The following is a 23168-nucleotide window of genomic DNA, read 5'->3' as shown; positions in this document are numbered from 1 at the left end:
TGATTGACATGACATGATCTGGCCCCCATGAACCTCGCCTTCTCTTCTCTGGCCACACTGGCTTCCTCCTTGTCTTTGCTCATGCTGAGCAAGCCCCTACCTCACTGCTCCCCACAATGGGAGCACTCTCCCTCCAGATAAGCGCCTGGTGAACCCCTTCACTTTCTTTAGGTCTTTTCCTGAAAGCTCCTTTCTTAGTGAATCTTATCTGGCCACCCTATCTAAAATTTCCATACTGATCCCTAGACATTTCATATGCTCTATCCCTGCTTTACAAAATTGATTCTCTAACATTCATCAATAAACACTATGTATTTTATTTTACATTTTATTTGTAAAATTAACATTTATAAATACTATATATTTAACTTATTTTTGTTATTCCTTTTTCTTTACCATATATCTGTTTCATGATGGGAGAAATAATTACCAGTTTTGCTCACTGTTGCATCCTGATAAACTAAGTACAATACCTGGCACATGGTAGACTCAATAAATACTTGTTGAATGAAAGAGTGAGGAAATGTTAACTGTGGCATAATTAATATTAATATTACAATTGCATTCATATATTATCTTCTTGATAACTATAATAATATATTCAAACCATAGGCTGACCAACCTGCAATATAGAAAAGGAAATCACCAACTTTATAATGTTAAGATGATTTAGACCCAAATTAAGGGACATTCTGCAAAATACTTGATTAGTACTCTTAAAAGTGTCTACATCATGAAAGACAGACTGAGGAACTGTCACAGATTGGAGTCAGTTAAGAAAAAATACAATTAAATGCAATGTTGGATGCTGCAGAAGATCCTGGAAGAGAAAAAAAGACAATGAAATTCCAAAAAGGTCTGTTGTGTTAGTACTGTACCCATGTTAATTCCCTGGTTTTGATAATTGCACTACAGTGATGTAAGATATCGAAATGATCTCATCTAAATGTCTAAATATCCTTTATACTCAAAACAAGGCAGTCATTTAAATGATAAACATGTTTTTTGAATGAATACGCAGGAAGCAATTAGCCTGATAATCACCAAAAGATAATGATGTAACCAAGATAGATGTGTGTGGGTGGGCAGTTTTCTTCTTTCTACCTTTCGTCCATCATTTTTCTCTTTTTTTTTTTTTTTTTTTTTTTTTTTGTGTTGTTGTTGTTGTTTGTTTTTTTTTTGAGACGGAGTCTCACTCTGTCGCCCAGGCTGGTGTGCAGTGGCGCGATCTCCGCTCACTCCGCTCACTGCAAGCTCCGCCGCCTCCCGGGTTAACGCCATTCTCCTGCCTTAGCCTCCCTAGAAGCTGGGACTACAGACGCCCGCCACCACGCCCGGCTAATTTTTTTGTATTTTCAGTAGAGACGGGGTTTCACCGTGTTCGCCAGGATGGTCTCGATCTCCTGACTTCGTGATCCGCCCGCCTCGGCCTCCCAAAGTGCTGGGATTACAGGCAGGAGCCACCGCACCCGGCCTCGTCCATCGTTTTTCTATGCTATGGTAGATGTACTCCAAGGGACCTAACAGAGGTTTTCAAAACAAATATTCCTTGGTGCATAAAAGGGGTTTAATCAGAAGACACAAAATAGTTCAAAGAGTTATCTTTATACTCCCCCTTCTTTTAAAAGGTTAGAAATAACAATTGTCAGTTTAGTAAAATCATCTTGTAAATAACATCCCGCTAATTTGAGATTACACAGTGAAATAATTGTATGCCATCCTAGGTCTCAGGAAAGCATGTTCTCATTAGAGGCAGATATATGTTTAAGAAAACTGTCACAGAGGGTTTTTGAGAATCATATTAACTAACAAGTCACCTTAGTTCTTCTGCAGTGGAGCACAGTAGAAAACAAAATCATAGAAACAGAGTTCTTCTGTCTAGAAGGCTGGATGGGGATGTGTCCTGTCTGTGAGAGGCAACTCCTCCTCAGGGGCAGTCGGTAGACCCCACCTGCACTGGACCACCTACCCATTCCCTTGCTGGAGGCATTTCAGCCAAGGAGAAAGAGTTTCCCTTGGCCTTTTTCCACAGAGGGGCATAGATGGGTGGGTACCCGGGGATAGGGAGAAACTTTTAAATCATCTAGAGACTAGAAGAACTAAAGATTATTGATGAGCATTATTCATTTTTGTGTAAGTCATAATAAAGATGTTTGTTTGGTAGGAAATTATCCCAAAATTTTAAAGATTAATAGCAGTCAAAAAGGCAATGTAATTCAATTTAACCAACATTTACTGACTGTGTACTAAGAACCCACTTCTATTCTAGGGCTGTGGAGATGCAAAGAAGAATGAAATAAAACTGTAGCCCTCAGAGAGCTTACTCTCTAGTAAAATATACAAACTCTATAAACAAATAGCTAGAAAACAAATGAGTAGCAAGTGTCAAAAGAGCCAAGGAAGTAGTCATCATGAACAAAATAACCTGAATGTAAGAATGACAAACTCCGGCCGGGCGCGGTGGCTCAAGCCTGTAATCCCAGCACTTTGGGAGGCCGAGACGGGTGGATCACGAGGTCAGGAGATCGAGACCATCCTGGCTAACACGGTGAAACCCCGTCTCTACTAAAAAATACAAAAAACTAGCCAGGCGAGGTGGCGGGCGCCTGTAGTCCCAGCTACTCGGGAGGCTGAGGCAGGAGAATAGCATAAACCTGGGAGGTGGAGCTTGCAGTGAGCTGAGATCTGGCCACTGCACTCCAGCCTGGGCGACAGAGCAAGACTCCGTTTCCAAAAAAAAAAAAAAAAAAAAAAAAGAATGACAAACTCCTAGAAATGGAAGCAAACGCTTTATTCTTATTAAGTTATGGTATAGGTATGTAACAATGTAAATTTATATGATATTCATATGCTATTTTATATTAAATTTTTAAAACTAATTGAAAAAGGAAACATTTAATTATTGCTACATTTTTATTTCATAATTCATTACTGCTTTGACTTCGAATCAGAAACCTCACATCTTTTTTTCTGTACCAAAACGTGTTTCGTGCCCTGTATTTTTCACTGTGATGCGCAGAATGCAGCCTTAAACACTTAAGCCAGGAGGGTGGTTGGTAGTTTTCTCAGATTAATTTTGGAGTTGAACTACTCCTAAACTTAGGCTCTTCCTGACATGGATGGAATTACTGTAAATGGTTCTTATATCTAGAATCACCTCCTCCAAAATGTGTGTACAATCCTGACTTTCAGCATTGTTCTACTTAGACTTCAAATAGACTTCAGTACCATTTTTGTACTACAGTTTGATAATGTCAAATCACAGCCCAACATAGGTACTATCAAAAAATAAGAAAGGTAAGCTAAATAATGTTAGTTTATTTTCATAAAGTTTGAAGTCTGAGAACATTTTTAGAATTTAGTTTTCAATGGCATAGTTTTAGAGAATAAATTTTAGGGTATCATCTTCATTTCTGGAAACTGATCGCAACATAGGAAAGTAGATGAAATTATTCCTTTACAAATGAACTTGCCAAAAAGTTAACTTTATCAGGACTGAGAGAAGCTCACAAAGGAAACATTTGTGCAATACTTGTGACTGTACCTATAGAAAAATTGTCAAAAGATACAGATAAGTGGTAGAGTCAGCCACTGCTAAGCAGAGATAGGGCTATCCCCTGTGATTACATTAACAGTTAAAAAAATCTCTTCTGCACCACAGTGCAAGTAAGCCAGCAAATTCATTAAGCAAATGTTGACCTGATTTTGCTCAAAGACATAGAAGAATAGCCAATTTGTGGTATTAGTTACTGAATCCATGGCTTCTCCCATTTTAGCTTTGTGCCCAAAGGAATTTCTGATGAATGAGGAAATTAATGGACTTAGGGATAGTGTCCCTACAAAATAGTGCCACCTATGGGCTGTTGCTTGACAGGCCTGACATTAACTCCACCCATCCTGAGAGCTCCATCTGTAGTAACACTTGGTGACTTTGACCAATGCATTCTACATCCAAATGGTCTGAGACCTTTTTCATAACATAGAGTCAGCCATTTCCTGATGTTTTGCCTTTCATGGGCTCCTAATTCTGAAGTTCCTTGACCTATTCAGAATTCTCACCACACCACAAATAAATATAGTTAACAGTGTGCTATTCTTTATATCTGTGTTCTCATTTGCCGCAAGAGAAAATGCCATCCATAAATTAACTTGTCCTGACAGTTCTCAATCTTATTTTTAACCTACCAAGCTACAAAGTTGCTCGTTAGACACATAATTTCTGCAGCATTCAAAAGAGACTCTTATAAACTGTGCTGTCTGTAAAAAGGTTTTGATGCCCAGGCAATTTTTTCACTTAATAAAGAACTGTATTTCACAGCAGCTCACTTATTCTCGTTCAAAAACAAATGCTGCCATTTCTTCAGTCCATTAAATTTTCCAACACCCATCTTTTCTGTGTAGCAGTCAAGGCTGACATATTTTTTTGTGGTGCCTTAAGATGTAATTTTTCTTTGCAAACATTCTTTGGTTGGATACTCTTCCCTTCCCCACCCCCCCCCCACAAAAAAAGGTATGCTCCTATTTTTTTCTTATAATAATTGTTTTTTAGGAGATGTACAAGTTCATTTTCCTCTTCTTTTTACAGTAAGAAAAATATCAGTAAACACATGGTGGTAAAAAGCTACTACTCTCTGATTTCAGTGCTGGGAATACAATAGGAAGATGTGGAGGCTTTAACTAACTGAGAGGGCAGAGTCCTCTGATTTAGGGGCTGTCTACCTAGTGAGGACATCAACCCTTCACTGTCAAAGGCAGCTGGAAATCAAAACATTTCAAGAAAAATCTTCTAATTGTTTAAATGTTGGCAACTTATTCAAAATTTATTAAAATACCAAGTGGATCAACACCATTCTAATCAAGCAAAACAAGGCACCCTGTGGGCTGCCCATCTGCAACCTCTGGATACGTAGAGTATAAAAGTAAAACAATCTATACCCTACTTTTATTTTAGTCCCTGAGAAGTAAGAGAAAAGGCACAATTATATCAACGTATTTCTATGAAGTATGAAATCCAAGAGCCATAATTAATTTGGAAATGGTCTAATAAGGCAGGGTGGTGTGCTGAAAAGGATACCCTTCTTGAAGCCAGTCATGTTTGGGGAATCCTGGGTATTTCACTTATCAAGTTGGTTAATTTTCGATTCCTCATCTGGAAATAAGGATAAAGTGATCTGGTAAGCTTCTTAGTATACTGTCTGGCATTTGGAAAGTGTTCCATAAATGGTAACCAGGACTGTTATTATGAAATGCAAAATATGCATTTTCAACCACATTTCTTTGTATCCCTCCCAAATATCACTTGTGCCCAGGCCCTACTGCTCTCACTCCTGCCATCCCTTCCTGTGCTCCCATGTTTCATCTCATGGCCTGATGGTGTAGACCCCTGCTCATAAGTACTCTCTGGAGTTTCCCACCTCCTTTCCTGGCCTATGCTCTTGCCTCTCCCTAGAACGTCTGTCCATTTCTTCTTCGTTCAGTTAACTCCTGTGAGACTCGACCTAGCTGTCACCTCTTCTAGGAAGTCTTCCTTCAATGCCACCACCCTCCAATCTAAATAGAGCACTCCCTTTTTTCTGCCTTGTGTTCGCCTCAGTCATAGCATTTGTCAAATGGTCTTATAAACCATGAGCTCCTGGGAGACAGGAACTGGGCCAATCATCTCACTGTTCCTCACACGTGAGTGCAATGCTTTTACGTGGCATGTAATTAGGAATCAGAAGAATTCATTCCCTCCTTTATGAAGGGAAGGGAAGGGAATAAATCCTCCTTTTAGGAGGATCTATCCATAAAGGATGGAATGAATAAATGAGGTGACTGGAGACCAGCATAGCAAGTGCTCACTCCACTTCAGCTTCCCTTCTGCTTTACAAACTTTCAAACGTCTTTGGCTACCGAGTGTGCATTTCTTCCCTTGCCTTCCCAAAGCTTACTTCTGCTGCTCTCTCCACTCTCACCCAAACCAATGGAGATTTCCATTCTGGAATGGCAGGTCTTGACAGAAGAGGCACGTTAAGTGTCACCTCCTGAGTCTTGTAAGTGGGCACTGGAAAGACCGCTAAGAGGGTTTCTTTTGAAAAGTAATAATGAATAAAAATACAGCCACTATTTGGAGGTGAAGAAGGGGAGAACCATAACCATAACCCAAGGTCTTATCTCCACTTTCAGAACATGTGGCTTCTTAGCTCAGTGGGAGCAAGAATGCATCTTGTACAGTAGCATCCATAGTCCTATAGCAGAAGAGAAAGCATCTTCTAGGATAGGGCTGCCAATAGCGTGTACGGTAGCTTTCAGTAAAGAAACGGCACCCCTTTCTCCAGAGGGATGCAGACCCCTTCTGGAATACTTAGTGAGAAGAAGACAAACTAGGCCACAGCCCACATGTGCCCCTCATCCAGGTACCTTTGTGAACTATCCATACAACCTACTGAGGTAGTCCCAAGGTAAGAAATTCCCTTATTATGCACAATATTAGAAAAACAATGATGAATAATAGGCAAATATTTATTCTTTTCTAGGAACATGGGTGACATTTGGAGGTCAAATTTCAGATGAGGTAAGTTACCTTTGGCCTGTATTATGCTGAGGAAAGAAAATGCAGAGAGAGCTGTATAGCGGGAGTCCTCTTCCTGGGACTCTGACATTCTACAGGGATAAGGTTTAAATCACAGGAAATGGTTAAAGTGCCTCAGAGATTATTGTTGATTTTATTTTGCCTGTTGTATTTTTTCCATTTAGACTATTAATAGCCCTTGAAGCTGTACACTATACTTGCAGGTTGAGCAGTTAGAGAACGAAACAATTTGGAATAAACATTAGTCACTTTATGAAAAGATTGTATTGCTGTGATGTGATTTTGCTTCATTTATTTGTTTATTTTTAGCTGCAACTAGGATGACTAACTTGTCTCAGTTTGCACAGAAGTTCCCAATTATAGTATTGAAAGCCCACGTTGCAGAAACCCTCTCAGTCCTTAGGAAAACTGAACAGTGGGTCACCTGCCTTGGGCAACTTAATCTAACCTCTCTGAGCCTCAGTCCATCCTGTATAAAATGAGATGTTAATGCTAACCTTCACGGTCTGTTAAAAGGATTAACACATCATGCTTGTCAGATGTTTATATAGTCCTCTGACTAGCAGGTAGCGGACACTCAATAAATGGCAACTATGGTAATTATATTTACCATAAAATTCCTATAGATGATCATTTACACAGTCAAAACAGTACTTACCAAAGTGACATTTTTATTGTTTCCTTTAAGGAATACCTTCACGGCACAAGTGAGGTATGCAGGCATTGAGCACCAAGAACTCCCCTAAGGGCAATGCCCTGAGTCCCTCTGATCCCTCCTTGCTACTTGCAAGAAGAGTCAGGGATAGTGTATCTGAGCGGGATCCAGTCACACTCTACCATTGACCGACCTGGTTTACTAACATTTACGTGTATTAACAGCGGCCACATCAATAAAATCCTCATACCCTCTGTTCAGCAGGATGGTGGTTAAGATTAACGAGATGATGCCTGTAAAGGGCTTAGTGGGGTACCTGGCCCAGAATAAGCCCTTTACAAAGGTAGTGCTTACCATCATTCCCAATGAGACACTTGGGAAACGGAGGCTTTTCTCCACAGCTCCCAAAATCACCAGTGTTATTTAGCAGATCTGAGAGAGAAGTCTTAACTGTCTATTCTTGTCTGCCCTAATGCCTGTTCCCTGTATTGGGCACATGTCACCTTAGAGGGCTTGCCTCATGGAGGCTCCCCTGGGATGCAGACTTTAAGCTAGAGAGTAGCCTGCAGGACAGTTATTAGGAAGTGTTCTCAGGATCAGCACAGGGCAGGGAAGAAAGCAGCACTGGGCAGACAGAGAACTTGGGTCATGATGCAGCCTCAACAATGACCTCAGCCAACTCCATGGGGATCTCCGAAGCTGAGATGGTTCTGCAGAGTTGTCTCAGTCTGCCACAACATAAAGGATTGGGCCTTTATGTCCTTTTACTGACCAGTCATTGGACCAGAGGCTGATCAGGAAGCAGGTCTGACCTTGGGCTAGGTGACTCTCTCTAGCCAAGTGCAATTTCCAGAGAGGGCTGACAGAGGAAGGCCATTTGATGGCAGCATTCACAGCAACTCAGGGAATAAGTCCTTCAGTTCCAAAGGAGAACCTGAGGGCACATCCCAGAGTCTACTACAGGGCTCTCTCTGACTGGTACCAGGAAGGGGTGTATGGAAGAGGCACAAAGGCAAAGCCACAGAAAGCAGAGCACAAGCTATAGACTTGAAGTCTCATGCAAAATAGGTGGCAAGCAGGAAGGGAGGCCTACAGTTAATAATCCTCTGTATCCAGCACATGTATTACCTACTACTGACTGGATGGTGCTTGGAAGGGAAAAAGACAAAAATATGTACCCTTTCTGAGCAGAGGGGCCAAGTAAAGTGCATTATTTCCCCCTAGTCTTCACTCTCCTCTTCACAGTGTCTGCTCTCTGCTGCAATGAGCCAAGCTTGCCTGGGTTGTAGTGTGCAGGGCTGACCTCTGAGATGAATAATTTCAAAATTTCAAGTCTAAAAACTACAATAAAGCTGTCATGAATGGCTGCTGAAGCGCTCACCTCAGATGCAGACCAGGTAAATAGCTATTGTACTTCCAGAGAGCATCTGTGGCTTTCCGTGGGTCCTTGAAGAGAGAATACCAGCAAAGAGAAGAAGGGAGACACAGCCAGAGTCAGTCTCACCCATTATAGAGTTCTTTGAGCTCAGTGCTTTCCATGTAGCAAAAATGCGGATCAATAGCAATGAGTTGACCTACCTCGATTTTTCTGCTTTCTCTCTGGCTTCAAATAATCTCAACACAAAGTACATGCAAATATGGAATACTAGGGCTGGCCATACTACAGTGTGCTGAGTTAATTGTTGACAATTACATCATTGTCAACACTGTCTCAGGAGGTGGGGATGTCCCCATCACTGGGAGAGTTCATTTACTGAATTACCATTTGGCAGGGATATTATCAAAAGGATACAAACACCAAACTCTGTAAGGTGCCTCTCAAAGATGATTTGGCTTCATCATAAAATAAAGATAGATGTTACTGATATGAATAATTATTTCTTTAAAATAATGATGAGAGCAGATTAGCATCTTACAGCACTTAATTTTCAGCGTTTTATTGATTTTTTTTTTTTTTTTATCTGTAAGGTAGTTAAGGTGCCCTTAACTGTAGGTATGAAAAACCCAACTCAAATCAGGTTAACCCATAAGAGAAAAATTATTTTGACTTTTAAGCTAGAAGTGCAGACAAAGAGCAAGCTTCAGGGCTGCCTCTGTCAGTGACTCCCAATCTACTTCCCAGCGAATCTCTTGGCCCGTGGGGCTTTGTGTATCAACTGCTTCTTCAGGCAGAAAGACAGCTGCCGGAATCCCAGGCTTCAATTAGAACTGTAACTCCAGGGTAAGGGTGTTGCTCCTAGAAACTCAGTAGGAACAAATAAAAATGTTCCCAGAAGTCCCCAGCAAACTTCTCCTCATATCTCATTGGCCAGGGTGTGTCACATGACCCTTCCTGAGTAACTCACTCGTAGGCCCCCAGGCCCCCGCTAGAGGGAGGTGAGATCAGCTTTGCCTGAGGCCTCTGGGCTTCATGCAGGAGAAGGAGATAGCTGAACAAAATCATCCCCATTTTGCAAACGAGGAGGCTGAATCTACAGAGAGGTCAGATGGTTTGCCCAGATTTATCTATCTAGTAAGTAGCACCCTCAAGGCCAGAAACCACTCTTCAGACTTAGTTGGTGATGTTTTTCATTATTTCACATTCAGGCCTTCAAGTCTAATGATTGGGAAACATCTCTGTCATCGTTTAGTTTAAGTCTCCATGCAGAATTCTCCATCTTATCTTAAAAAAAAACTCTCTAGATAAGATTTGTGTACATTTTCCAATAATAATATACCAGTATGTCATATGACATAACACAGGCTAATATAAAATACATGCACAATAATGTTTAAAAATAGGACAGTCATAATGGGGAAAACCTGTCTTAACTTTTAATCTCCAGTTAGGATATAATTTAAAAATTATAGGAATACAAGATAAATGTTTTAATGGTAGTAAATTAAAAGCATTAATAGCATACTATTATGCTAAAGAATCTGGATGGACTCCATTTTGCTAACTTAACATTTTTCTTGGTAGGCTAATTTTTAAAGCAAACAGAAAAATAGTTCATTTTGGAAATGCTGATGAAGCAACTTCAGCCTGCCATTAAAACATAATGAAAAAATCAATTATAATTATTTGTGAGGTGTGTAATTTTCCAAATGACTAGTAAGTCAATTGGCAAAATGAAAAAATGGCCCCTCTCCACTGTTGTTTATGGCTATCCCTCTCTGGCTATTCCTTAAGCTGTGTATAGCTATTCTCCACTCTTCTGTCATACTCACTGCTTGCGTTCAGCAGCACAAAGCAAGGAACAAGGAGATTTGAGGTCTGTTTGCAGGCAGAACAGTGAGGAACTGGGTTCCTGGTGAGTCAAAGGCACGCTGCCCCCTCTCTGTGTTGATTCAATGGCTGCTCTACGATGGTGCCTGAGATTTTGCTGAACTGTGGGTGGCAGGAATTTTATAACAGTCACAGCTCTGTCTCAGCATCAAGAAAAAAGTCACAAGCCTTCAGGTCAGGAGTCACCTAGCTGCCAAAACTTACTGGCTTGGAGAAAAGAGTTGAGGAATGGAGTCACCAGTGATACAAATGGCCCCCCTCTGTCAGAAAGATTAAGATGCCATAAAGAATGTTGTCAAACCAGCTCTTTCCAGAAGATCGAGAAACACAAATCTATCCACTTTGGTCAGGCTAAATCCCAGCCTTCACGTAACTCCTCAGTGCCCTATGTCTGAAGGAAAGAATACTTCAGTCCTATGGATACTGGCTGAGCCTTCTTTCTTTCCCTCTCTTCACTAAAACTAAGAAAAATAAGGAGTGGTTAGTGAGAGGTCAGTGTTCCTAAAGATCAGTAGAGGACTCAAAGTTGCTTCCAGGTTTGGAAAGCACTTGGCTTTGCTGACTGACCTTCCCATCCCCTTGCAGGTTGCTGAACGGCTGATGACAATCGCCTATGAAAGTGGTGTTAACCTCTTTGATACTGCTGAAGTCTATGCTGCTGGAAAGTAAGTCAGTACCTGTTTGTGTCACTCAAATGGCATCTGTAGCACCAAAAGAATCAAACCATTTCCAACATGTTGGTGAAAAGGTTCTGTCCTTTCTCCACGTGTTGATGGCTCTGCTCTGCCCTCTACCACCATTACTAGAACTGGGGATACTGACTATCTCTGGAACTCTCTGCTCACCCAAACCTTCCTGCTTCTGGTCTCTGTATGAAGAATGGGCTGAAGAGGTATATGACCAGGAAGCAATTGCCATGTCTGTGTGAGGGACAGCAGAGTCTGGTGCCAGAGTGGTGGCAGTGGAGACTGAGAAATATTAGTTGAATACATTAGTGACCAAATGAATGAACAGGTTCCAAAATGGTTGCTCAAAAGTTAGTGTCATTATTTCATAACCGTATCTCATAGTTCTTCAGCCCCTGAGGAACTGGGACATCCTCCCTGCAGGGAAGCGGAAGCTTTTCCTGTTTACCTCCCTGTCCCTACACTAGCATTACAGGAAAATCAGACGTCAAAGTCAGGATCCCCCAAGATGCCAAAGAATCTGTTATCTTTTGTAAGAGGGGATCTCAGAGCCCATTCTGAGGACAGGAAGGGTTGTAGAGAGTCCTCGCTTCTTTTGTGAAAGGAGTCACATCCAACTGCAACCTTCCTTTGAACCCAAGGCAGATTTGGAGCCCTAAGACAGGGCTTGTTAAACTAGAACACATAGGAAATGGGCCAGGCCAGGCCTGAAGGTTCATGCCGTCCAGGTCCCAGCCTAACCAGCACAGTTCAGAATAGATCTGGGACTCCCTGGCCTCCTACTGGGAAGATGGATGTCCAGCTCTCAGAACCAAGGAAACTAAATAGCTGCCCAGCTGTTTGAACAGCTCTGCAATTTTCTAACTGGACTGTGAGGTATAATCACCTGCAGGCCTAATTCACCTCCTTCCAGGTGAGAATTACAATCCAATTGCTGGACTTGCTGAATCAGGATGATCAGTGGATGGTCCCAGTGCATTTTCTTTGCATGAGTTTCCTCCTTTTCAAGACATGTATATGTTTAAGGACCATCAAGGAGGTTCATAGCTCACATTCTTGACGCTTTCTGTTGAATCCAAGGAGAGAAAGTAAAGGTTATAGGGTCTTGCTCCTTTCTGCCTTCTACCCCTTTCCATTGTTTTCTTCTTGTGGAATCCTGCTTAGTACCAAATGGCACTAAGGTAGAAAAAGGGAGAAGTAAGTAGCAAGTCTGTTAGAGTCCTGTTTGTATTACTCCTGTGAGGATAATCGCTCTGCTTAATTATTGATTGTCAGTCTATAATTGAGATAGGTTTCCACTGTGAAATGCAAGATTGTAAAAGGTAACAGAGAGATCGGGAGAAGCAAAAGCAACACACCAATGCAAGACTCAATGCTTGTCTCTTTGGGGCATACTCCACAGCTAACCTGCATCATAGCTTATTGCAAGCTATACACTCTAACAAAGACAGAACTTTCAATTAAAACCAATAATGATTAGCCATGACTCCTGTCCACAGCATCCTAATGGGCAAGGTGCTAATTCCACTGATCTCCCATTCACTAAGCCTCTGAGAGCCCAGCTGCTTCTGACAATGTTGGTCATACTGGGAGGGACATAGAACATTTGTCTACTCAATCTCGGGTCCCAGCCTGGGTAGGTGGAAGAGGAGAGGATAGTGGATGCCTTCAGTATGCTTCTGCAACCCAGCCTTAGGGGCAGGAGGGACACTTCATTATGTCTTCCTCTGTTTTGCTCCTATGACAAAGTTGGTCACTGGAACCTAGGATGTTCCGTACGTGAGTGTTCTCTATGTGGGACATCTAAACCCACAACATCGGTTTTAATTTATACCTGAGAGCCAATAGTTTCTATCTAAGCAATGTGAGGTCTCATTGTTCTCCATGGTCACAATTGAATTGCTTCATAGCAATTAGAAGGAAAACTTTGACCTCCTTTGGACACTACCAAGCAAGACATTTATATATGGGATCATTGGTTCAAAAACACCAAACTGCAAAATGACTGCTGCTGCTTAGTATCAGGACTGCAGGCGGTCTCCTGCCAGCGTGTCAGGATTTGGCAGGTGCTTCTGGAATGCTCCGGAGCAGGATTCTGCAGGCACAAGCAGAAACAGCGGAAACTGTGCTACCAGCCGAGAGCGGCTTCTATTTTCGGGATATGTAGGCACTGAGAGTTCAAACAAGGAATGGTTCTTGTGTTCTGGATTGACTCTTGCTTTTCCAGGACACTGCATCCTAAGACATTATCTGTTTCCCTCTCCAGGGCTGAAGTGATTCTGGGGAGCATCATCAAGAAGAAAGGCTGGAGGTATTGCATTTGCCATAATTATTTGTTTATTTTTAAAAAGATACCGTTTTGCACCAGAGAAGGAAAAATAAAATTATATGACATCTGACCAAAAGGTTGTCAAAAAAAAATCAACTGTTGGTAAAGCGATGATTTATAGTGGCTTGAAAATAAATGCCGGCAAGTTCACTTCTGGCACTTCAAAAATTAGTCTAGTCAATGACTAGATCAGTGACTAGTCATTGATCACAATGAATTACCAAAGGGTTGAGCACAGAAGGAGGGGATGTTCATGAAATATTTGTGCATAAAAAAGTAACAATTTCATGGCTTCTGACTGCCATTTGTGCTAATCTGTTGTAGGAAGTAACTTGACAGGAAACTATCCCCCCACACACATGCATTTATGTTTGCCGTTTATTTTATTAACTCTGGATGCAAAGAAATGATGAAACAAGAAGACTTTGGGATAAATACCCCAAAGCTTTCTTATCTGAACACATTTAGTCAGCATCTCTCCTGTGTGCCCAGGAACCCTGTTATCTGGGTATTCAGAAAAGTGCTTCATCTGCTATCCTTGAGAAACACAATGGCTGTGCTGACCTGTCCCTTTCCATCACCTTCTGTAGCCAAAGACAGTGGTAATAAGGGAAGCTATAACATCTATGGGCAGTGGGGAGGTAATACTTCCCCATTTCACTATAGATTTCAGCCATAATAGCCACTACTTCCCCCGCACGAATACAGAATTAAGCAAAGCTCAGCAAAGATTACTGGACAAATTTGGGGTCCTCCTCTGCCCTGGCATAATATCTTCTGATTACCAAATAAGTGACAGTGTAATTGTATTAGTGAAGACAACTGTGCAAAGAGCTGTGTACTCATGCTTCAACACTTAGCATGTATTTTCTAAAATTTAGTCTAGGGAAAATGGACATTCTCAAAGAGTTCAAAAGTGGTTTTATTATGCTTTTGCACACATGATTTAAACTCTCTCTAGGAAGCGAAACTAAGAAGGTGAAACAGACCTGCATGTATTTTTAAGGCTGCTTACTCCCCACTCTGAGACAAACTTTCGGTAGGAATAGAGGGCCCTGTGGAAACGGAAAAGCAAACATTTATAGAGATATGAGCAAATAAACTTTGATGACCTGCTTTCTCCTTCTCCCTTCTCCTTCTCTCCCACCCCAGGGAACTGTAAGGATGTTAATAGAAAACTATATTCCACCTTATATATGGGAAAACATTCATGTTCCCACTCAGTCCTTCACCTTGCCTGAGTTACCTTCCCACTCAAAGTATTGGTTCACCCATCACTGCCTAAATAGGGACTGTATCCCATTCCCTATGGTTGCTGCAACAAAGGACCAGAAACTGGGTATCTTAAAATAACAGAAATTTATTCTTGCATGTTTCTGTAGGCCAGAAATCCAAAATCAAGGTTTGACTTCAAGGTTGGCAGGGCCGTGCTCCCTCTGACATTCTGGGTAAAGTTTAGAGTTCTTCCTCGCTTCCTCTTAGCTTCTGGCGGTTGCCAGCCATCCTGGGCATTCCTTGGCCTGCGGCTGCAGCACTTCAGCTCTCCTCCCATGTGTCTGTGTGTCTTCTGATAAAGACACCAGTCATATTGGATTAACGGCCTACTCTACCTATTAACTAATTATATCCGCAGTGATCCTATTTCCAAATAAGCTCACATTCTGAGGTTGTGTGGGTTAGGACTTTAACATATCTTTTTGGGGTACATGGTTCAATTATAACAGAAACCTTGGAGATAATTCCACTAATAGTACAGTGAGCTCTGCAACAAGGTGTAGGCTGCTGGAGTACATCTAAGGAAGAAGGGAAAGCATCAGCGCAGTAGCTATTTTCTTTCTTAACACCCAGAGAACATTAAATGATCACTCTCCATAGCTGCAGAACCTATTTTATATACCTTTTGTAGAAAATAGATTACCGTGCATATTCCACAAACTGCCTTTCATTCTTGCAAATAAAAACTCAAGCTATAATTATACTCCAGAATGTTTATATTAGTTCACAGTTGCCCCCATGAGACTGGTGAAAAGATAAACCATAGCATCATAGCTTTGAGCCTATGAAAGCTGTTTCGACTAGCACACTTGACCTCTGGTTCTGGCGTTACCACTTGCTAGCTATGTTATCCAGGACAAGTTATTACACTTCTTTGATTCTCAGTTTAACCACCTGTAAAATGGACAGCATAACAGTTCATGAAGTGTCATGCTGACAGAGTGAGATAAGGTGTGCAAAAGCATTTTGAAGGCTGTGCTATATCACTGTAAAATACATTATCATTCTCTACACACTCAGAAGAGTTGCTCTAATAGCCTCTGTGGGAGTCAGTGATAATTTGCCAGGCTGCTGTCTACTCTTGCTCTTTGAACATATATGTTGGTGTGCATACCCTTATAGGCCAAATGTTTTGCAGGAAGCCTAACTTTGAAAAACTAAGTCTGTAGCAGTGTTTGTATAGAATGTGCAGCTTTCAATAATCAAAAGGACTGCATTCAGTTTTTGTAATATTCCATCCAGCTTTTTGTGGAAGGTTGAAAGTGCTAAAGGAGACCAGGCTCACCTGTGGCAGATTGCTATTATAATAGATATCATGAGGTTGATGTATTAACCTGGAAAGTACATCAGCCCTTTCAGGTTGTGTAATCTCCAGGTACATGTATTTATCGACCTTCCATTACAGTGATTCAAATTACTTTTTGGGGGATTAACTTCAGTGGGATGGGGCTGCTAACATTTTCAACAAATTTTTCTTGTTGCAACCAAGTTGTCAGAGTTGTCACCGTCATTCCCTGTTGGTTATCATTAATCATACTAGGCTTTTATACCCGAGAGCCCTGAGGCGTTGACTTTACAGATGATAGAATTATAAATGCCTTATTTCAAGCGCTCCTGAAGATTGGCCTTAACCTTTGAATCTCAAATGATTTTTTTTTTCTAGACCAGTGAGATCAAATTACATACTGAGGGAAACCAAATTGCACTGAGATCTGTTTCCCAATTTTATTCTATCCCTGTAGTTCTCAAGACATATTTTTTATTCCATGATCACAATACTAGGATTGCATTTCCTGCCCTTGGTTGTGGCTTTCAGAAGGTAATAAGTTTGCTGATGAGATTTGCACATTTCATTCCCTTAGCAGTAAAATGGTAGAATCTTGAGCTAAGGATTTTAGGACTGTTTTCCTAAAATGACATTTCCATTTAATAAGACACTCAAAGACATTTTTTTCCTGTTTGTTCTAAATATTTACTATTATAATTCACTTCATCATTTAGATTTCTATGTAGTCAGTTCCTGCCTGTTAATGTGATGTTAGAAGGGATAATAACTCAGAGCCACAAGGGTCCATGTTCCTTGGCAGAGAGTGGAGTCCTCCTGGGAGGAGTTCGTATGCAATCAGCGTTAGGCCAGATGCTGAATACACGTGTTCATTGGTGTTTGTTCATTTGACCTACTAAAGCAATTCATCCCCTCAGTCCTTTCACTTCCATCCCCACACGCCATTTCTGACCCTCCACTCACCTTCACTTTGCTATGTCCACCTGGACTTGCTGTCAGTTCTCAATCTGACTTGTTATCAGTGCCCTCCACCTCCTCCAGGCAAAGATCATTTCCATTCAGCCTCTTCCTCTAGGATCCAACTTTGAGTCCCCCCTCACTAGCTTCCCTTTGTCTTTATTTCAGTGAGATGGATTAACAAATTTACCTCTTTACCAATTTTTAAAATGTGAGGTACAATAACAAATTCTTTCTGGTGCTATTATAATAATATGACTCGGTACAATAACCTGTATTTATTTACTATTTCTCTGTGTTTGTCTGTTTGATATACAGGAGGTCCAGTCTGGTCATAACAACCAAACTCTACTGGGGTGGAAAGTAAGTTATTTTTCCTACTAAACAGAAAACCACTAGTAGTTCCTGCTTTTTTGCTGTTAGGCAGTTATTTTACATATAACATACTAAGATTAATTGGCTTAGAGAGAGGATTTTTTTTTTCTCATACTAAGGAAATACCAATTAGCCTAAGATTTAATTTCAGCAAGGTACTCCCAAAGAAATTTAGTGCAAAGCATGTGGTCACTTGTTACTAAGTGATTAATGTAGATTTTTCAAATACCAGTCTCATACTTAGAATCATTTCCAAAATAGAGTTCAAATTTCAGGAAAGGAAAATAGGCATGAAGCATCACAGAAGAAAAGTCACTCAAATCTGCCAAAACTCAGAGACTTCTACAGAATGCAAAGATAAAAATATCTTGTCTGGCTCCATGTCTAAGTCTCTGATCATTTCTGCAGAGGGCTCTGAAAGTGCTGATCAAAAGAACTATCTCATTGGAGAATAACACGGAGCTACCTGTATCACTCGCTGTCAGGCTAAATGAAAGAGAAATGTGCTCTCTGTTGTGGGATGCAGAGAAGATTTCATGGAATGAATTGGCTTCTTATGGGCCTGCTGGCATTTAAACTGGTACTTACATTATTCAGCAGGACTTAGAAGGCTGGCCTTTTGACAAACATGTAAGAAGACAGCAAGCTATTCCATATACCAGAGCAATCATTGGTACTGTGCTTTTCCATCTTTGAGACAGAAATCATAACAAAAAGAAAAATGCTGGAGTTTTAACAAAAAGCAAAAACAAACAAAACCTTATTTATCTTCCTATAATTGATAGGGAATTTTTTTAATTGGAGGCAGAGGCCAATTCTTCTTTAGGAACCTTCTAATCAAAATGTATATGTGTATATACACACTTGCAAACATATACTCTGTTTTGTTGTTGGTTTTGAGCCTATTTATAATGATATGAAGACAGAAAGATGAATTTAAATTTGTATTCCTGTAGTAATCTGTACAAAAATAAAGCAACATCATGCCTATGAGAAATGCGGATTTTCATTGCCTGTGTTTTGATTCACAGTGCCATTGCTCAGTGCTTTTGCAATGCCACAAAACCTTGCAGGAAATAAGACAGTCTGCAAGAACCGTTATATCATAGAATATGTAGTAGAATACTACCTACAGTATTACTAATGTATTTATTAAAAATACCGAATAAGAATATATTCACAAAAGTGAATGGTAAATATTATATTTAAAAAGAAGCTGCCAAAGGTATTGAAGATGAAGAAACATGTTATCAATACTTTAAAATTCAAGTACCATATTTCATTCAAATTGGCCAAAGCTTGAGAATTGGGAAGGCAAAAGTCCTTATGATTAAGGGTCTGGCTTCTGGAGATACTAATTTAAGGAACATTTGCTTCATCGCATTTTAATTTAGTTTTAAAATTTATTTTGGAAGTCAAAGGCACTTCCACATTTGCTTCCTTTATCAGAAAAGCTAACAAAGAAACTTCAGCAGCCTGGCAATCTTACAGTAAGCTCACAAACCTATGTCAAGCCTTTTATTTTCTTTAGATTGGTTAAGAACAAGGTGAAAAGGTTGTACAGTGTCTTGAGTTAAATATGGACAGAGTGTACGTGGCTGAGTTGCTGTTTACTGGAGCCTGGTGCTGAGCATGATAGAGGCATGGTGACCGTCATGGATACTTCATCTACTGAGGTCTCCAAAGAAAAGGGGTTCAGGGTGTTGCCCACCAGACTTCTCAGCCTCCAGTGGTGCAGAATTTGATAAGAACAGGGTACAAAACTAGCATTTCAGATCAGAGATTTAGAGAAGAAAAGAAAGCACACTCTCATTCAAAGTTACTTGCTTCTTTTTCTTGGCAGAGCGGAAACAGAAAGAGGGCTGTCAAGAAAGCATATTATTGAAGGTGGGTGCTTCTGCTTCAATTTTATTTTTGGCTGTGGGCCCCTCGTTCAAGAAAGGTATCAACCAAACAAGTTCAGAATACACTGGAAGAGGAAAAAGTTCTATATGAAAAGTACCACAATCAACCAAGTTTCTTCTTGGGGTTAAATATAGGGAATGCAGAGATGTAGAGGGGAGAATGGGAACTCGAAAGGAAAAGGCAAAATTGTATAGAACTCTTCTCATTTTCAGCTATTACTAATATTAATAAAACATTCCCATGAGACTTTTTGAAAGAGCTTTGTTGAGATATAATGTATGAATCATAAAAGTTTACCCATTTAAAGTGTACATTTCATTAGTTCTGAGTGTAATTACGGAGTTGTACACCAAACACCCTAATCTAATGTGAAAACATTTTTATCACCCCTAAAATAAACTTTATACTCACTAGAAGTCACTTCCTATCACCACCTCACCCCCTCCCACAGTCCCAAGCAACCATCAATCTACTTTTTATGTCTATAGATTTGACAATTCTGCATATTTCATGTAAATTAGATCCCATGACATATGATATTTTGTAACTGATTTCTTTCACTTAGCATAATGTTCATTCATGTTGTAGCACGTGTCAGTATTTTACCCCTTTCTTTGCCAAGTAATAGTCCACTATATGGATAGCCACATTTTGCTTATCCATTTACTAGTTAAACTACATTTGGCTTGTTTTCACTTTTTGGCTACTCTGAATAATGCTGCTATGAACATTTGTGTGCAAATTTTTGTGTAGACAAATGTTAAGACTACTATACTTTTTAGTTTTTATTTTATTATTGTTTAGATTTTTTTCAAATACATATATTTTTTATTTCAATAGCTTTTGGGATACGAGTGGTTTTTGGTTACATAATGAATTGTATAGTAGGGACCTCTAAGGCTTTAGTGCACTCATTACTGAGTAGTATACTCTACTGTTTTAGAAGGGTATATACATATGCATAGAAAAATGTATAGAAAATTACCACTAGGTAATTGATTCCTGGTGCATTACTTTTGCAAGGCACTCAAAATTTTGTGTAATTTAGAAATAAACAGGAAATAAAACAGTCAACAAGAACCATTATGTAATAAAGTACTACTACTCTACTTAATCGTGAAGATTGTGAGAATTGTGAGTAATTTTTGTTTATTTCTTGCTTGTCTATATATTATAAAATTTTACACTTATACTTTTTGCAGTAAAGAAAAATGTTAAGAGTTTATACTAGTTTGTGAAGTACAGATGCTCCTCAATTTATGATGGGATTACATCTCAACAAACCTATCTTAAATTGAGAATATCTTAAGCTGAAAATGCATTTAATACACCTAACCTACTAAACATCATAGCTTAGCCTAGCCTACCTTAAATATGCTTAAAACACTTACGTTGCCCTACAGTTGGGTAAAACCATCTAACACAAAACATATTTTATAATAAGGCCTATTTTATAATAAATTGTCACATGTATTAATAATTTATTGAATACTGTTCTGAAAGTGAAAAACAGAATGTTGTATGGAAACTCGATGTACAGTTTCTACTAAATGCATATCACTTCCACAACATCATAAAGTTGAAAAACCCTGAGTCAAACCATTGTAAGCTGTGAACTATCTGTATTTCAAAAAAAAATCCAAGAATTTTGTAGCTTTAGGTTCATGATTGATCATTGAAACAAGTGATTTTTCTCCTTTTTAAAAAATAATTTCCTTTACTAATTACTAACATCACCAGAAATGTAAAATGTGCTCTAATCTCACCACTTCAAAAATAAAAATAGATAAGGAAGCCAGCTTCTCCATTTGCTCATCCAGCCTCATCCCATCCCAGAGTTTGACAATCTGTATATATCTTCTTCACCTTTTCTCTATGGTTGTACTGACTTATCTATCTATCCATCCATCCAAACACTTGCTTATATTTTAAATATATATATAAACAGTAGAACCAAGCTACAAATATTAACTTAAGTCTTGATTTTTTCTCAATTAAAATATATAACTTACAGATTATTTTCAGTTTCTAGCGTCATAAAGAATTATACAAGTGCCCATCCTTAGGTAAATAGGGTAGATTCCAGACTGGCATTTCTACGTCAAAGAATTATACACATTTTAATACAAAATTACTTTCTACAAGGAATATGCCATCCTGTTAGATGAGTTGGCCTTATCTCCTTATGTGTATATTTATTTATTGGTGAGTTTGAGCTTCTTTTAATAATTTTGTTCTTCTTTTTCTGGAGATTCACTCTTCATGTTGTCAGGCTGTTTTTCTTTTGATTTGTTTGTCTTGGTCATAATAATTTGCAGGAACTCTTTGTATACTAGTGATGGTCACTGTTTGCTTGGTTATATGTATTGCAAATATTTTCTCCCGGGCTGTCATTTCATTGTGAACTTTTTTCTTTCCATGAACCTAAGAGATAATGTTTCATTCGAGTATTTTTATTCCAACTTGGAAGCTGATGATCTTTATTGACCTATAAACAAAACTACATTGAAATATCTTAGACTTACAACAGAAAAAAAATAGTTTCAGTATTCAATCACTGAATTTAAAATGAAGACTTTTGAAGCCAGATCTCAAAATGTGTATATATGTGTGTGTGTATATATATATATGTATTCTTTCTCGATTGCCAGTGTGAACCATATGCGTGTGCATGTTTGTGTGTGTGTACATAGATATATACCATAATAATTACATCACCCCATTGTCTCCAAAGTCTATATAGGTTTGGTATCTCTCACTGACTATTTTTAAATATAATTTTAAGCATATGTGCTTTGAAGTCAGACAGACCTTTGTACAAGTTCCAACTCTGTCATTTATGAGCTAGTGACTTTGTGCAAGTTCCTTAACCTACCTAACCTCTGTCTCCTTAACTATAGACTATAAATATAAGGGTTACTATATGGGGATAAAAATTATATAATTCACATTGAGCACAGTGTCTGTCACATAATAAGCACTTAATACATGTTATTTTTGTCATCATCAACTGCTAGTCTTCATTCCGTGGATAAGGATACTACTAAGTAGTGACATTCTGAAACAGCCACAACAAATGACAAACTTCTAGCCCTCAGAAAAACCTCCAGATTCCTCACCCAAACAGCATCCTTTCTCAGGCCTTAGTGTCCCATTTGACATTGTAAAGTCAAAGCTAACCTGCCTCTCAAAACTGTTACTGCCCTAGCATTCCTGCTCCAGCATTTGCCCTCATGACTTGTGTTCTCTTCCATGGAGTTTGTCAGTGACAAATAACCAAGTCAGCTCACAGAACCACGCTCACAGAATGAACAGGGCAGCAGTTTGCTGCCAGAAAAGTTCTTGCTTTTTGTTCTTTTCTTGTTAATCTAATTAATTAGAAAAGAGAGATTCAGAAAATGGTTGACACTGGCAATTAACAAAGAAATATAAAATCGAAGAGAAAAAGAAAGGAGAAGGTATGCTACTATACTCCTCACTGAATCTCCATGGCTCTAATATTTACCAGAGTGTGTACATAATTTCAGGGTTCTTTCTTCTTTCTTGACTTTTTTTTTTTTTTTTTTTTTTTTGTTTTTGAGATGGAGTCTTACTCTGCCACCTAGTCTGGAGTGCAGTGGCATGATCTCGGCTCACTGCAACCTCCGCCTCCAGGGTTCAAGTGATTCTCCTGCCTCAGCTTCCCAGGTAGCTGGGACTACAGGCATGCGCCACCATGCCCAGCTAATTTTTTTGTATTTTTAGTAGAGATGGGGTTTCACCATGTTGGCCAGACTGGTCTCAAATTCCTGACCTCAGGTGATCTGCCCACAAATAAGCATTTTTTCAAGCCTCATATGACATAATAGAAATACCTTAAATT

General features: G+C 39.5%; 1 protein-coding gene across 3 annotated transcripts in view; it reads left to right on the top strand.

The window, feature by feature from the left end:
- KCNAB1 (potassium voltage-gated channel subfamily A member regulatory beta subunit 1) overlaps positions 1-23168 on the top strand; it is a 416330-nt gene that overhangs the window by 322990 nt on the left and 70172 nt on the right. For all 3 annotated transcript variants that reach the window (XM_003894919.4, XM_003894918.5, XM_003894916.4), the window contains exons 3-7: positions 6516-6553; positions 11080-11159; positions 13447-13491; positions 17345-17389; positions 19245-19288. In XM_003894919.4, the coding sequence (XP_003894968.1) occupies positions 6516-6553; positions 11080-11159; positions 13447-13491; positions 17345-17389; positions 19245-19288 (252 nt within the window). The remainder of the gene's footprint in view (positions 1-6515; positions 6554-11079; positions 11160-13446; positions 13492-17344; positions 17390-19244; positions 19289-23168) is intronic.

The sequence above is a fragment of the Papio anubis genome, chromosome 2 (assembly GCF_008728515.1).
Source record: "Papio anubis isolate 15944 chromosome 2, Panubis1.0, whole genome shotgun sequence".
NCBI lineage: Eukaryota > Metazoa > Chordata > Mammalia > Primates > Cercopithecidae > Papio > Papio anubis.
The sequence above is the reverse complement of the archived record's forward strand: the minus strand, read 5'-3'. Positions and strand labels throughout refer to the sequence as shown.